Raw genomic sequence first — 13,300 nt, 5'->3', positions numbered from 1 at the left:
GCAGCTGGGGTACAGATGTGGCACCAGCCCACCTGCCCTGTCATTCTGCTTGAAATTATTCCAGGCAGTAGATAAGGCCATTGGTACCTCGCCCATCCACAGAGAAGCTATCTGCCTAATATCAAAGATTCCAGTTTCTCACACGTGACTGACTCCTGGATTAGGCTGTGCCCACCTTGGAGTCAGGGCAAGTGCCCTCCACATTGTCTGGCAACTGAACACTGGCCCAGGCACCCTCGTCCCAATCCGTCTTCTGGAGCTTGGCGTTGGCAGTACTTTAGCACACTCTTCTGGCTATATGGTCCTGCTTCTCCTTTGCCAGTCTGCAAACTCAGCCACTGGGCATTCCCAGTGGGCCCTGCCTCTGATACAGTACAATGCCCCTCTCTCTCAGTGCACAGTCTCTTCCCACTGGCCACTGCCATGACTTGCATAACCTGGCCTAAGGTGCCTTCAGCCACTTGATATCCTCCCTCCTGCCCTTGGGCATGTTGCCCTTGTCCCACCTACCAGGGACATACATGCACTACTCATCTGTCCTGTGCAACCTGACCAGCCCACACCTACATCTATCCAGGACATAGCACTGGAGTGGGGGCTTGGAGGGCAGTATAGACTAGTGCAGGGGTAGGCAACCTATGGCACGCGTGCCGAAGGCAGCACGCAAGCTGATTTTCAGTGGCACTCACACTGCCCGGTTCCTGGCCACCGGTCCAGGGGGCTCTGTATTTTAATTTAATTTTAAATGAAGCTTCTTAAACATTTTAAAAACCTTATTTACTTTACATACAACAATAGTTTAGTTATCTATTATAGACTTCTAGAAAGAGACCTTCTAAAAACGTTAACGTGTATTATTGGCACGCGAAACCTTAAATGAGAGTGAATAAATGAAGACTCGGCACACCACTTCTGAAAGGTTGCCGACCCCTGGTCTAGTGTCTCCTTGGAAAGCTTAGAATTCATAGGGCCTGGCTTTCCAGAAGTACTCTCAGCTCCCTCTGCACCATGAAAAGCTATGCCTAAAACATTAAATAATCCTGTGTTAATCCCCACATGCTCCATAAGGGGAAATTCTGTGTGCTCTATCAGCCAAAGCCGTCCTGTCTGGAAGGAACAACACATCTTAAGCTGTGGCTGGGAGTGTTCTGCTGCTGGATGCTGCAGTCTTGCCCTGGTAGTATACCATGGATCTGTTCTCCTTGGTGTGTCAAGTTCTGGTTAATTTATGTATCTTGCTGGGTCATCTTTTGCCCAGTTTATTCTGTATCCCCTTTCCGTGTTCTCCTGCCTGCTCCTTCCCCCCCACTCGGAGGATGGCTGGGAGTTTCTTTGTGGAGAGAAGACGGTTTGGGTGCAGGTTTGGAAAGAGTAGGCAGGAGTGGTGAATGAGTCCCTACATGGCTGCTGCTTTCTACGCCATCCAAAAATGTGAATGTTGGCACATCAACCCCTTTCCTTCAGCGTAGAACCACGCTAGCTCCTCTCAGACCAGACGGCGGGGCTGCTGGCTCTTAAATCAGCCTGTCTGAAAGTGGCGAAGAGAGAGCGAGAAGGCAGAGATGTCTTAACGTGTTAGGAGCTGGAAATAAATCCAGTCTCCTAATCGCTACTGTAGCCTGAATGTTTGGGAAACGACACCTCTGAAGAGTTAACCACCCGTTGGCTGAGCCTAGTGCATAGCTAAGCACTGCCAAAACCAGCCAGAGCCCCCTTCATTTGTTGGCACAAAATGCCTTCCTGTATTTCCTTCACTCAGACCAAGGTGGCTAGTTGATCCTGTTTCATTTCCCCTGCAATAGGCTCCTGGCTGTGCAGCAGGTCTCCAAAGTGTCTTGCGTGGCGTGTAAGTGACAGGTGGGGTGGGGAAGTGCCCTCATTGCCTGCCTCTTGACTAGGCTTTAGATGCCCCCTTGTACAATGAATTGTATTGGGCCAGAAGAGGGGTGTTGTGACCTCTAGCGAGTGAGAACCTCTCAACTCTCCAACAAAATTGCTCTCGCTGACAGTGTCTGCTACAGCTCAAATTCTTTCCTGCTTTGGGCAGAGCTCCTCTGAGAGCAATGCACTGACCAGTCTGATTCCAGTGCCAGTTCTTTCTCGGCCGAGGCACTGGCTTAATCCCAGCCCCCATCGGATTGTTTCCCTTTGCTGCGCTGAGGTTTACGAGGTAATCTAGTCATTCAGCTGAAAGGAGACGTGAACAGCCTTAGTCAACTTCCCAAATGCCTGCATGTCGAGAGGCCTTGAAATGGGGGCGGCATCCTAGCTAAGTGCCAAAGGACCTGCTACCTTCAGGCTGTTGAATCCTCTGCCGATGGGCATGTTATGAGCTCTGTACCTGCTTTGTGGGGAAGCCCCTCCCCGCCCCCTGCAAGGGGCCCATGTTGCAGTATCACTGGCTTGGACTAGCTTGTGCTCTGCCACAGGTTGCTGACTGTATGACCATGTGGCACAATATCCTTGAGATTGCCGCAGATACGAATCCCCACAATGAACTGGTTGATGCAAATTGAAAGGGGAGTAGTGGCTTCTCACCTGCCTGCTCCTGGCCGCCCCAGTAGAGTTTTGGGCTGTACTAAACCCTAGCAGGAGTGATCCTGTAGTGCAAACTGGGTCTTGGTAAAATAACACAGAACCAAGTCATTGACCATTGCCCCATCACCCCGATCCTGGGGCAGGCCTGGAGCTTGCATGCACTGATGTGCAGGGAGAACGGGTGCTGTTGCTGGGGAAGGCTGATGTAGCCCCAGCCCTCGCTATTCAGACAGGCCCCATCCTCCCTGCAGCTTCAGAGCAGACATCCTGTTTGGTTTGAGTCTGAGCCAGTGCCCTGATGAATGCACCCCTTGTCGGCATCCTCCATCTCCAACCATTTCAGATGGGCCCCTGCTATTTTGCTTTGCAAATTAAGGGTACTGGTGTGTAGCTGGAGAGCTGAGAATGGGGGGAGAGGGGGGGAAGGAGAGAGGGATGGGGCTACAGCCGCAGCTTAACTGGTCGAGGGGGACTATGAAGTCTTGGGACAGAGGGAAATTAGCTTTTCTCCAAGCCCCGAGTCTCTCTAGGCTCCTCTTGTGCCTGTTGCCTGGAGGCCAATGCAGTCAAAGGGCCCACGATTAAGACTCTTAGTTGTCTGCTGTCCTCCCGGAGTGAGCTCATTTAATGTGATCCGGTCTGGGCTGCTTTGCTTTATAAAACAAACCTAACTGCATCCCTTCCTTTGGCTCGAACTACCCTGGGCTGAGGGCGGAAGAGACAGCACCACCCCCCTTCTTACCCTCTCCAAATAGTTGCTTCCCTCCTTCGATCAGGGAATAAGCCAGCACCTGCGGGGAGGGGGTCACCCCTCAGTTGCTCTTTACCCAGCCTCAGCCACTTCCTGACTTGCACAGATCATTGCTCTGCTGCAATGCTGGGAGGAGAGAGGCATCCTCAGAGTGTGAAGCTCATTGCTTTCCAGCCTGACCTGTATTTAACCCCCATGCTTTGCTGACATTGCTGCTTTATGGAGTGGGGAGCCCTCAGGGCCACTGAGTGCAGTATCTCGAGCCTTAACCGTGCAGCCACCACCTGCTTTGGAGATGCTGTTCCACCGCCTGCCTCACCCAACATGCCCTGGGGCAGAGGGAGGAAGCCCCTCTCCCCAGGTCCTGCTAGGCCTTTTGTGTTTGCACGTAGCCTAAGCCAAGCTTCTCGTGCTAGTGAAAGGGGCTGGGCGTTCCCAGCATAGGCAGCAGCCAGGAGGGAGCCTGACCCTTGGAGAAGGGAGAATAGGGAGCTCGGGCTCCAGGGCACATTCCAGCCTTGGCCTCTCCAGGGAGAAGGGCTGTCAGCATCACTGGGGGGGGGGGCGCTAACATCAAGGACCTTCCACTGGCTGTTCCTGATGCAGCTTGTGTCCCTTCTGCTGCACCAGCTCCCCTGGCATCGTTGGAGGAAGGTGCACTGTGATCTGCATCCTCTCCTTCTGGGCACAACCTTTCATCAACCCTCAGAAACGCCAGTGCATCTAGCCTCTTCCTGGCCATCAATGACCGCCCATTGGCCCATTTATGTGCAGTCCCTGACCCTCCAATGCAAAGGGACCCAAAGCAGCCCAGCTGTTGAGCACTTTATTTCTTTGTGTACATATTTCAAACAGCACTTCTTGGGGCTCTCCTGCAATGATGGACTCTGGCTGTGTCATCCACACAGTTGCACGTGATGCTCGGCGCTCTCTCCCCACTACCGGGGGCTGTCCTGCTGCTTTCCCGCCACACTGCTCTCCTTCCTCAGCTGTAGCCACCTGTCACTAGCGCGGCCTCCAAGTACGCTGCTGTGGATGGGCAAATACTGGCCTTGGAGATCTGCTTTCCCACTGCCTCGCACCCTCACAAGCCAGGCCAGCAAGCACAGGGAAATGCACTTTGCAACTACTACACTACCCAGGCTGGAGGCGAGCAGGGGAGAAGCTATGGTCCAGTGTTCAGGTGAGGGGTGGGGCTAAGCAGTGGTAGTTCTGATTGCCTCTTCCAAGCCGCCTGACCCTCTCTTCCAAATTCAGTTGCTGCCCTGTCCTCTCTTAGCAGTTTCATGGCGTACCATGGAACAGACTGTTTATGGGTTGCTTTCCCTGATGGACAACTGGAGAGAGAAGATCCTTCCCAAGACTCAAGGCAGCAGACCCTGCTGCCTGGCTGGAGTTTGGAGGGGTAAGGAGCATGTGTGGAGGTACGCACCCAGAGTTGATCATCACAAGCGGTCATGCAATCAATGCTACAGTAAGGGGGGGGGTTAAAGGGCCATCTCTAGTCCTAGTGTATGGGGAAGCAGGGAGGGGATCTGCTTTATAGAGCTGTGTCTTCAGCCTCGATCCGAGGCCCGAAAAGCTTCTCAGCAATAGCTTTGCCGTCATATTTGGGCAGGTTACCCCCAAAATCTGCTGGCAGGATGTCAGCATCAATCTCCTGGTAGAAGGACTCCAGCTCCTCCCCATGCACAAAGACCTGGAGTGAGATAGGAAGGAGGGACACAGAGCTGAGCACAGTCACGCGCACATGGGCTTTCAGACACACACAGGGGAGCACATCCTCCTAGACGGCATGCCCCAGCCCTGAGGGAGCCAGATGATGCCTGAACCTGTGGCTGGCTGGCTTAGGCCCTCAGCAAACTAACCATGAGCTGCCCAAACAGCTCTTCTTTGGGGGGCACTGCAAGTTCATCTTCTCAGCTGGTCCCCAAATGAAACAGCAGCGAGGGTGATCTTAGCACTGTCAACCATCTGGGCATGGTGAGCCAAATGCAGTGAGCGGGTGCCCCTACCACTTCACACACCCCTCCATGTTCGACCCATTTCCTACAGGGCCCTGTCTGTGCATAGCTGCCAGCTCCTGCGCTCTGGCATTGCTGGGAAGAGCTCAGCTCAGTAAAACCCTGACTGCGGGCAACACTACAGCTCAATGGGAGGTTGATAAACCAGGTTTGAACAGGTTTCTCCATTTAGCCAGTGACTGTGCATTTCTCTCCTTGTCTGGCAGACTGACACCAGCAGAGTCCAACCAGGAGCAGGGAAGCCATTGGGCCGAGAAGCAAAAGACATCACTTGATCCCTTGGGTTTTCTTTGCTTTGTCCTGATTTGGGTCAGAGCCTTTGTGTTCCCTGGCCCCACCCCTCTCTGCCTCTGCAAGGACAGTTCATGCTGGCCCTTCCCCCACACTTACCCGCTCCAGGAGTTTGCTCTTCAGGAAAGGTTTGACCACGTTGTAGGTGGTGGTGAAATACCAAGGCTGGTGGATGAAGTAAACGGCCTTGAATCGAGCTGGGAAGGAGTCCTGCAGATCCCAAATCCATACACAGAGTGTTACACGGGCAGGACGGGCATACCAAGAAAGCAGCATCCAGGTGGGGCAAGGCAGCGGTGGCATAGATGGAAAAAGTCATCAGAGATGAGCTATTTCTTTCCTCCTCTTCTCCTTTTCCCATCACCCCGTTCCCTGTTAAAACCCCACTTCTTGCATCCATCTTGAGGACCCTACTACTGAGGACTGTGCATCCTGTTCTGCCAATGTGCAAAGCCAGTTGTGTTCTAAGGCACTGCTAGCCAGCAGTAGCACCTCAAGGGCAACTCATGGTCCCCAGTCCACAGGAGAAATACCTCTCTACAATCTAGTTCTCCTGGCAGGAGCCCTCTCTCTTTGGTCTTATTCCAAAAGCACAGGATCAGCCAAATTCTGGGTATGAATCATTGCCCGGCCCAAATAGTGTCTGAACTGGGAGAATGATGGGGATGGACCTTGTGCACGTGACATAACATCAGCCAGTGAACACTGTAGGGGATGGTGACTTCACTCTCAGAAGTAACTTTTTGGTGGGGCTGAAGGCCTGAGAAGATGGTCTTGCAGAATGATGCCAACCACACTTGCACTGCCAACCAGGGCAAAGAGCAGCCCAGGGAATGCCACATCTGCTAGGTGGAGCTGCATCTTCACAGGAATTATGAACTTCTAATGAACCCATGACTATGGTACCATCTCTGGCTTCAGCCTCTCTCTACAAGGTGACATTTTCAGAAAGGATGTTTGCATCAGCCAGCGAGTCTTGGCTGCCCAGTGTAGTCCTTGTAGGGAGCCGGTACTGAATGATGAGAGCTCCAGTATGGAGCTTACTAGTACAGTAGTGCCTATCTACATAAAGGCATGTTCTATACCTAAAATACCTTAGTGCTGTTATCCCTGGCTTATCCCCTCCCTGGGCCAGGTGAATGCCTCATGGTCCTGCAGATTCCACAGGGTTGGTTTGCCACTGCTTTGAGTCCCATCTCCTATGGACAACCTAAGCCTGTATCCCCCTCTTGTTGCCTACTTGGGGGCAGCAGAAGGATAGCTTCACCTGCAGCATATCCACCATCTTCTTGAGTTCAGAGGGTTTGATGCCAGACGCCTGTTGCATGGTGAAGCCCTTGAAGTTCTCAATGATGCAGAGTCCGTTGATTTGGGTCTCTTCATTCTCCAGCAGCTTCTCTAAGATAACACAATATGCGCGAAGAATCTGAGCCGGAGGAAGAGAGATAAGGGTCATTAACATGCAAGTGCAAGGGCCTGGCCAGGTCCAGCCATTATGGATCCCCTAGCAGATTTCCCCAGAGTCAGAGTGTTACCCCCAGCGCCCTGTTCAAGTTCCAGCTCCGCCAATTATATTCTGCCTGCCTGAATTCTTCTGGTTTCTTCCTTACTTCTTATCCACATTATGTGGTGTTGCTATGTGCTGTTAAACAGTTGCCCTATTCCACACTAGAGGCTGGTGCATTTCAGTGCTGCATGAGCAATTCCCATATATACAATGGGGTACCATACGAATCAAGAGAACATGTAAGTTACACCAGCGCAGACTCGTCTCACCTGCTGAGTGTGCTTGGGCAGGTCCCTTCCCCTCTCTGTATAATGGGGATAGGGATAGTGACCTTGCTTTGTAAAGTACTCTCAGCTCTGCCGATGAAACGTGCTATCTGAATTCTAAGTGTTGTTAGCACTGTGATACCCACTTTTCATGGCCTGTGGAGTGTGTTCAGGGTTCCCTTTGGCTGGAATGTGCTCTATCCATGCAAGCAGAGATATTACTTACTTACTAACATCAAGCTTGGGGGAAAGAGCTTTGCTTAGACCTCGATGCCCAGAGTGGGACAGGTGGGCCCCCTGCTCTAATACTGAGGGAAAGAGGAGCCCAGGGTTGGACAGCCCTGGGAGTGGAGCTCTGACATATCGGAGCAGCACGGCGGAGCTGACCTCGTCAAAGGTGATCTCCTCGTAGTCCCAGTTCTCAATGTTGAAGAGCATCACCACTCGGCCGTATTTGTCCCTGCTGGCCAGGATGCCGGGGTAGCCGGCCTCGATGGTGCTGCGCACGGCCTCGGGTGTCAGGTTATCGAAGAGCTCTGGGTACTGCTGGCGGAAGTTTACATAGCCTGGAGTCAGCGAGAGAGAGAGAGAGTATGCAAGGTCTGGGACGAGAACAAATTCCCTTCCCCGATGTCAGCGCCAGGCCCGGGAATCATAGAATATCAGGGTTGGAAGGGACCTCAGGAGGTCATCTAGTCCAACCCCCTACTCAAAGCAGGACCTATCCTCAGACAGATTTTTACCCCAGTTCCCTAAATGGCCCCGTCAAGGATTGAACTCACAACCCTGGGTTTAGCAGGCCAATGCTCAAATCACTGAGCTACCCCTGCCCCAAGGAGCTTGCACTGCGATAAGCGAAGGGCCAGGGAGTCTGGATCTAGCTGGTGCTGGATCTGGTGTGTTCCTACTGCAGAATAAGGTGTGGCTTTGGACTGCACAAAGGCCCATGCCCAGAGCTCCAGTCAGGCCTGGTTCATGTCAGCCACAAGAGGTTGGAACACCCTAAACTAGCTGCACAAGTGAATGGTACTCCACAGGGCAAAGCCCTATCCCAAGGTGAATCTGCTAGCTGCGGGCAGGGCAGTGCCACACACCAGAAGTACCACCCAGCACAGAACATTACCCTTCTTTCCTGCGTGGTACCCGGTTTGGGACCAGCACAGCTAAAAACCTGCTCCTGCCTGGCACATCACAGCTCTCCCCAACTGGGAGCCACAGTTGTCCTTCCCTGGCACCATATTACCCCTCCTCATCTCGAGAGCCCCAGCTGACACCCCCATGTCCCCCCTCAGTCTCGGGAGCCTGATCAGTGATTTTGATGGTGTATGTTGTTTCGTTCCTCCTCTGCTGGGTGACTCGCTGCACTCTCCTATAGGCAGCCCCACCCCCAGCCCCACTTTCCCTGGCATCCTGTAGCCATTAAAGACTGTCAGGCATGAAATGAGGAAACTCACCCTGGGAAAATGCCAACGGACAAAATGCCTCCCTTGCCAGCAGCTTCTGCTCATCTTCCAATCCACTGGCACTAATTACGGCCTCGTTATCCCAGACACAGAAACAAAGGAGCCTGGAGCCACAGCCAAGGCCTTTGTGGCCACCTCAGTCTGGGGCCACCTTTCCATCCCCCCCTTCCCTCCAGCCCAACCTGCCTCGGCCAGGTCAGCACACAGAGATGCTTCAGTTGCCACTGCCTATTGGAATCCTAGGATCAGAGCTTCCAGAGGAGCTGAGCTTCTCACTGCTCCTGCCTGCCCCTCTGGCATCATTTGCTTGTCCCACAACCTCCAGTCCTTTAGCCCACCTCTTATCCTCTCCCCTCACATCATTCTTACACCTGGACCCTAGCAGCAGCTGGATACACTGGGGCAAATGGCTCCAGGGTCCACCCCCCCCCATCATCCAGAGAGGTTGCGGGACATCAGCCCCACTCCGCAGGGTGTAAGACGGTGGGGATGGATGCTGCATGGAGCCCTATGTCTGTCTTGACAGCAGGCCTGGGGGTGGGACATGGACTACTGTTGATGCAAGGAGGATATGGATCTGCCCCCAGGAGTGGGGAGTGCCCTGGCCCCCAGCTTGGGGACTAGGGCACGTTAGTGGAGAGGAAGGGAGTGCTCCACCTTTTAGTAGCTCATAAGCTCTGTTGACGTCGAACTTGCGGGCGCGGATGAAGCGAAGGAAAAAGGAGTCATCCTTTCCGTTCACCTTCTCTGCCACGGCCTTGCACACGTCCTCGCTCCCGCTGGCTCTCTCACGCACCAGCTCCCGGAGCTCCTTCACGGCCGACTCCCGCTTCTCCTCTGTCTCGTTCAGCTCGTCCTTTGCCTAGGGCAGGGTGGAAGGAGACAGGCGCCTGATTCAGCAGTAGCAGTACTTAGCGGGAGGGAGGCGCCTGGACCCATGACTGCACAGCCAGAACACAGGGCCTCCTGCCCCCGAAGCGCAGGCCCCTGCTCGTGACTTCATGTGCCATTTGCTGCTGCTTTACTGGCCCCCAGACTCTCCCGCTTCAACTGCAGGAGAGACAAGGCCTGCCAGCCTGTGCAGTCACCCTAGGCTCAGGGGCTCTCTCAGTGCCCTGGCCTCCAAGCCTCCCATGAGGGACTGACTCATCACCTGCATTAGCAGCAGCTGCAAGAGGAGATAGCGTAGGATGCCTGAGCACCAAGGGGCAGTTTTAGGTTTGACATTAGTGAGGGGCTAAGTTACTGCTCATGAAATGGATAACTGGCTGCAGCTAGGCAGAGCAGTCGGGCTGTGCAGACCCTCCCCTCACTGCTCTTTGAATGCCCTTCTGATTAACCTAATCTAGCTAAGGGGTTTCCATGGCACCTCAGTCCTGCCTTAAAGCACCCTCGCAGCCCCACATCTCTGCTATCCCAGTCTTGGGGCTCCATCCCCTCTGTGGATGCCGCTCCAGCCTGCCTTGTCCTCCCCCCGCCCCCAGCCCCCGCTCTCGCTACTTGCCTTTCTTGAGCATTGTCAGATCCCCTCAAGGGGCGCAAAGATGCCTGCTCCCCATTTGTTACCCCTGTGTTACGCCTCACTGGTTAGAACAGTGTTGCTTTCCAGTCCTGCAGACCTTGGCTCTGCTCTGGGATGGAGGATTTGGGACAGTGTCTCTGCCTTGCTTGGCAGATTCCATGTCATCGCCTGGCCTGTTCTCTGTGAGCTGGCCTGTGACCTGTTGGCCACATCACTCCTCGAGTCCCAGATTACGGAGGGGAGCAGCTGTGCCGGTGTCACTGGGGTAGGGTGACCAGATGTCCCGATTTTATAGGGACAGTCCCGATTTTTGGGTCTTTTTCTTATATAGGCTCCTATTACCCCCCATCCCCGTCCTGATTTTTCACACTTGCTGTCTGGTCACCCTACACTGGGGGGGCTCGGTGTCCCATCTCTCATCCTTAAATGAGGCTCCTGTGAGGAAGCTTCTAGAGCTGCTCCCTCAGACAAAGGATCCATTGGAGGGATTTCCTCTGAGATCAGAGCAGATTAATCCCCTTCCTCACTCTGCTGGAGGGGACACATCCTACGCCCCACAACTAAGCCTTATCCCCCTCCTCTATCACACCTCCTCTCTGCCTCCTTGTGGCTGAGACTTAGCCACCTGCCTCCCCCGTACACTTGTCCCCTCCTCTCTCACTACCAGATGGTTCATTTGTGGGGGGACAGTCTTTTCACACTCCCCCAGAAATACAGCAAAGGGGTTGCATGCATGCCCTGGCAGGGATGGGGTTAAATCACCTCCCCAGACAACCATCTCTCCCTGCGCCCCGGTAGCCAGCAGGGGCTCCTGGCAAGGAGCCGGGGGAGCCTCATTAGCAGGCAGCCAAGTGGCAGAGGGGTAGAGTACAAGCCGCAGAGGAAGAGGCAGCCATGCAAATCTATTGTATACAGCCCGGCCAGCCGGAGAAAGGCATTCTGCCCCGGCTGGGTGCTCAGTGGCATCTAGTGGCCAGCATGGTCAGCAGCACGCGTGGAGGTGGGGAATGACCAGGGTCTTGTCTGAGTAATGGGAGCAATGTGGGGCTGGGAACATTGATAGGTAGGAGGGGACGATGAGCGGGGCAGAGGCTCAGTCTTAGATGGTTCAAAGGAGAAACCGTCCTGTTCCCATCTCCTTGGTACCTCCTGCCCCCTCACTTGCTCCCCACCCCCAGGTATGTGACCTCCCCTTTGGCCTGGCTTCCCCTGGCCCCTCTCCCATGCCATGGCTCTCACCTTCTGCATGGTGTGCGGGGGGACTTTGTCACACTTTCCGAAGACGGGGCCGTGGTCCTTAGTGGTGAGTCGCTCGAGTTTGGTGCGAAGGGCTTGCTCCTCCTCGGAGACGATCCGGAATGTTCCAGTCTGGGAGCAAAACCACAGCTAGACGAGAACGCCTCACAAGGCTCACCCTATGAAGTGCCCCAGCCCTCCCTGTTCCAGGCCCAGGCTGGGGCTGTGCATGCAGGGAGCACTCAGAGCAGAGATGCCTACTGTGCCCAGGGCAACATCTGAGACACTAGCTCCCTGCGCTGACTTATCCAGCAAAGGTAACAAGGTCGCCATGGGAGTCGGTGGGGTGGGGTGGGGTGGGGGGCTCCCTCGGGCTGGGGGAGGTAATGGGGTCTGTGTTGGGGACAGGAGGGGGAGGGCTCCCTCGGGCTGGGGGAGGTAATGGGGTCTGTGTTGGGGTCAGGAGGGGGAGGGTTCCCTCAGGCTGGGGGAAGTAATGGCATCAAAAGGGGGAGGGTTCTCTCGGGCTGGGGGAGGTAATGGCATCTGTGTTGGGGTCAGGAGGGGGAGGGCTCCCTTGGGCGGGGGGAGGTAATGGGGTCTGTGTTGGGGACAGGAGGGGGACGGCTCCCTCAGACTGTAAGAAGTGTCAGGGCTCGGTTCTGGTTTATATGGGTAAAGAGGTTGCAATGGGACCTGTGTCAGGGTTGGACAGGGAGAAGGTTCCCTCTGCCACTGTGTTTTGGCTCCTGCTGACAGAGTAAATCTAGTTTATATTTGAAAGAAGCCTTCAAGCCCGTGAGATTGGCAAATGCCTTTACTCTGTGCACACAAATCCCCCATTGGCACATGCGATCACCCGGGCAAATGGCACGGCGCGATTTTGTGGGTGCCTTTGAAGAAACCCTGAGGAAACATGGTCCTTGCTGTCTCACAGTGAGCCACAGGAGCTGCTCAGAGAACACACGTGGCCAGCTATGAGAGACGTGGTAGTGCTGCCGCCCAAGAGTGTCCCCTTCTGTCCTCTTCCAGCTCTATGGAGAACGGGGGTGGGGGCCTGACTGTTAGCTTGAGAAACAGAAGGTGCTGGTGACACTCAGGAAGTGTGGGGGAGAGGAGGATGGGAGAAGTGATTAGGGCTGGAGGGAAGTGGGGGAAGGAATTGAGCTTCCTGATGGCTGGAGCTGTAGGCTGTAAAGTAGGAGAAGAAATGGGCCTGGAAGGCACCTAGGCAGACAGCGTTTTCTCACACAGTGGATCTGATTCAGTCACTGCAGCAGGATGCCAGCCAGTGGGACTTTTCCAGCCTGCTAGATGTTGCACCCCACTGCACTAAGATAAGTAGGGGCATTGCCAGCAGATTGAGGGATGTGATCATTCCCCTCTATTCGACATTGGTGAGGCCTCATCTGGTATACTGTGTCCAGTTTTGGGCCCCACACTACAAGAAGGATGTGGAAAAATTGGAAAGAGTCCAGCGGAGGGCAACAAAAATGATTAGGGGGCTGGAGCACATGACTTATGAGGAGAGGCTGAGGGAACTGGGATTGTTTAGTCTGCAGAAGAGAAGAATGAGGCGGAATTTGATAGCTGCTTTCAACTACCTGAAAGAGGGTTCCAAAGAGCATGGATCTAGACTGTTCTCAGTGGTAGGAGATGATAGAACAAGGAGTAATGGTCTTAAGTTGCAGTGGGGGAGGTT

At 54.3% G+C, this 13,300-nt stretch overlaps 1 protein-coding gene across 1 annotated transcript; it reads right to left on the bottom strand.

Moving 5' to 3' along the window:
* Positions 1 to 4,159: 4,159 nt before the first annotated feature.
* RLBP1 (retinaldehyde binding protein 1) lies at positions 4,160 to 11,931 on the bottom strand. The gene is made up of 7 exons (XM_029910752.1): positions 11,860 to 11,931; positions 11,602 to 11,730; positions 9,498 to 9,702; positions 7,765 to 7,943; positions 6,872 to 7,030; positions 5,704 to 5,814; positions 4,160 to 4,988 (listed from the first exon to the last, which is right to left on the bottom strand). The coding sequence occupies exons 1-7, from the start codon at positions 11,929 to 11,931 to the stop codon at positions 4,830 to 4,832; spliced, it is 1,014 nt and encodes a 337-aa protein (XP_029766612.1). The 3' UTR covers positions 4,160 to 4,829.
* Between the last annotated feature and the right edge of the window lie 1,369 nt (positions 11,932 to 13,300).

The sequence above is a fragment of the Terrapene carolina genome, unplaced genomic scaffold (genome assembly GCF_002925995.2).
Source record: "Terrapene carolina triunguis isolate 2854851 unplaced genomic scaffold, T_m_triunguis-2.0 Scaffold67, whole genome shotgun sequence".
Lineage (NCBI taxonomy): Eukaryota > Metazoa > Chordata > Testudines > Emydidae > Terrapene > Terrapene triunguis.
This window is presented reverse-complemented; position numbering and strand designations above follow the sequence as displayed.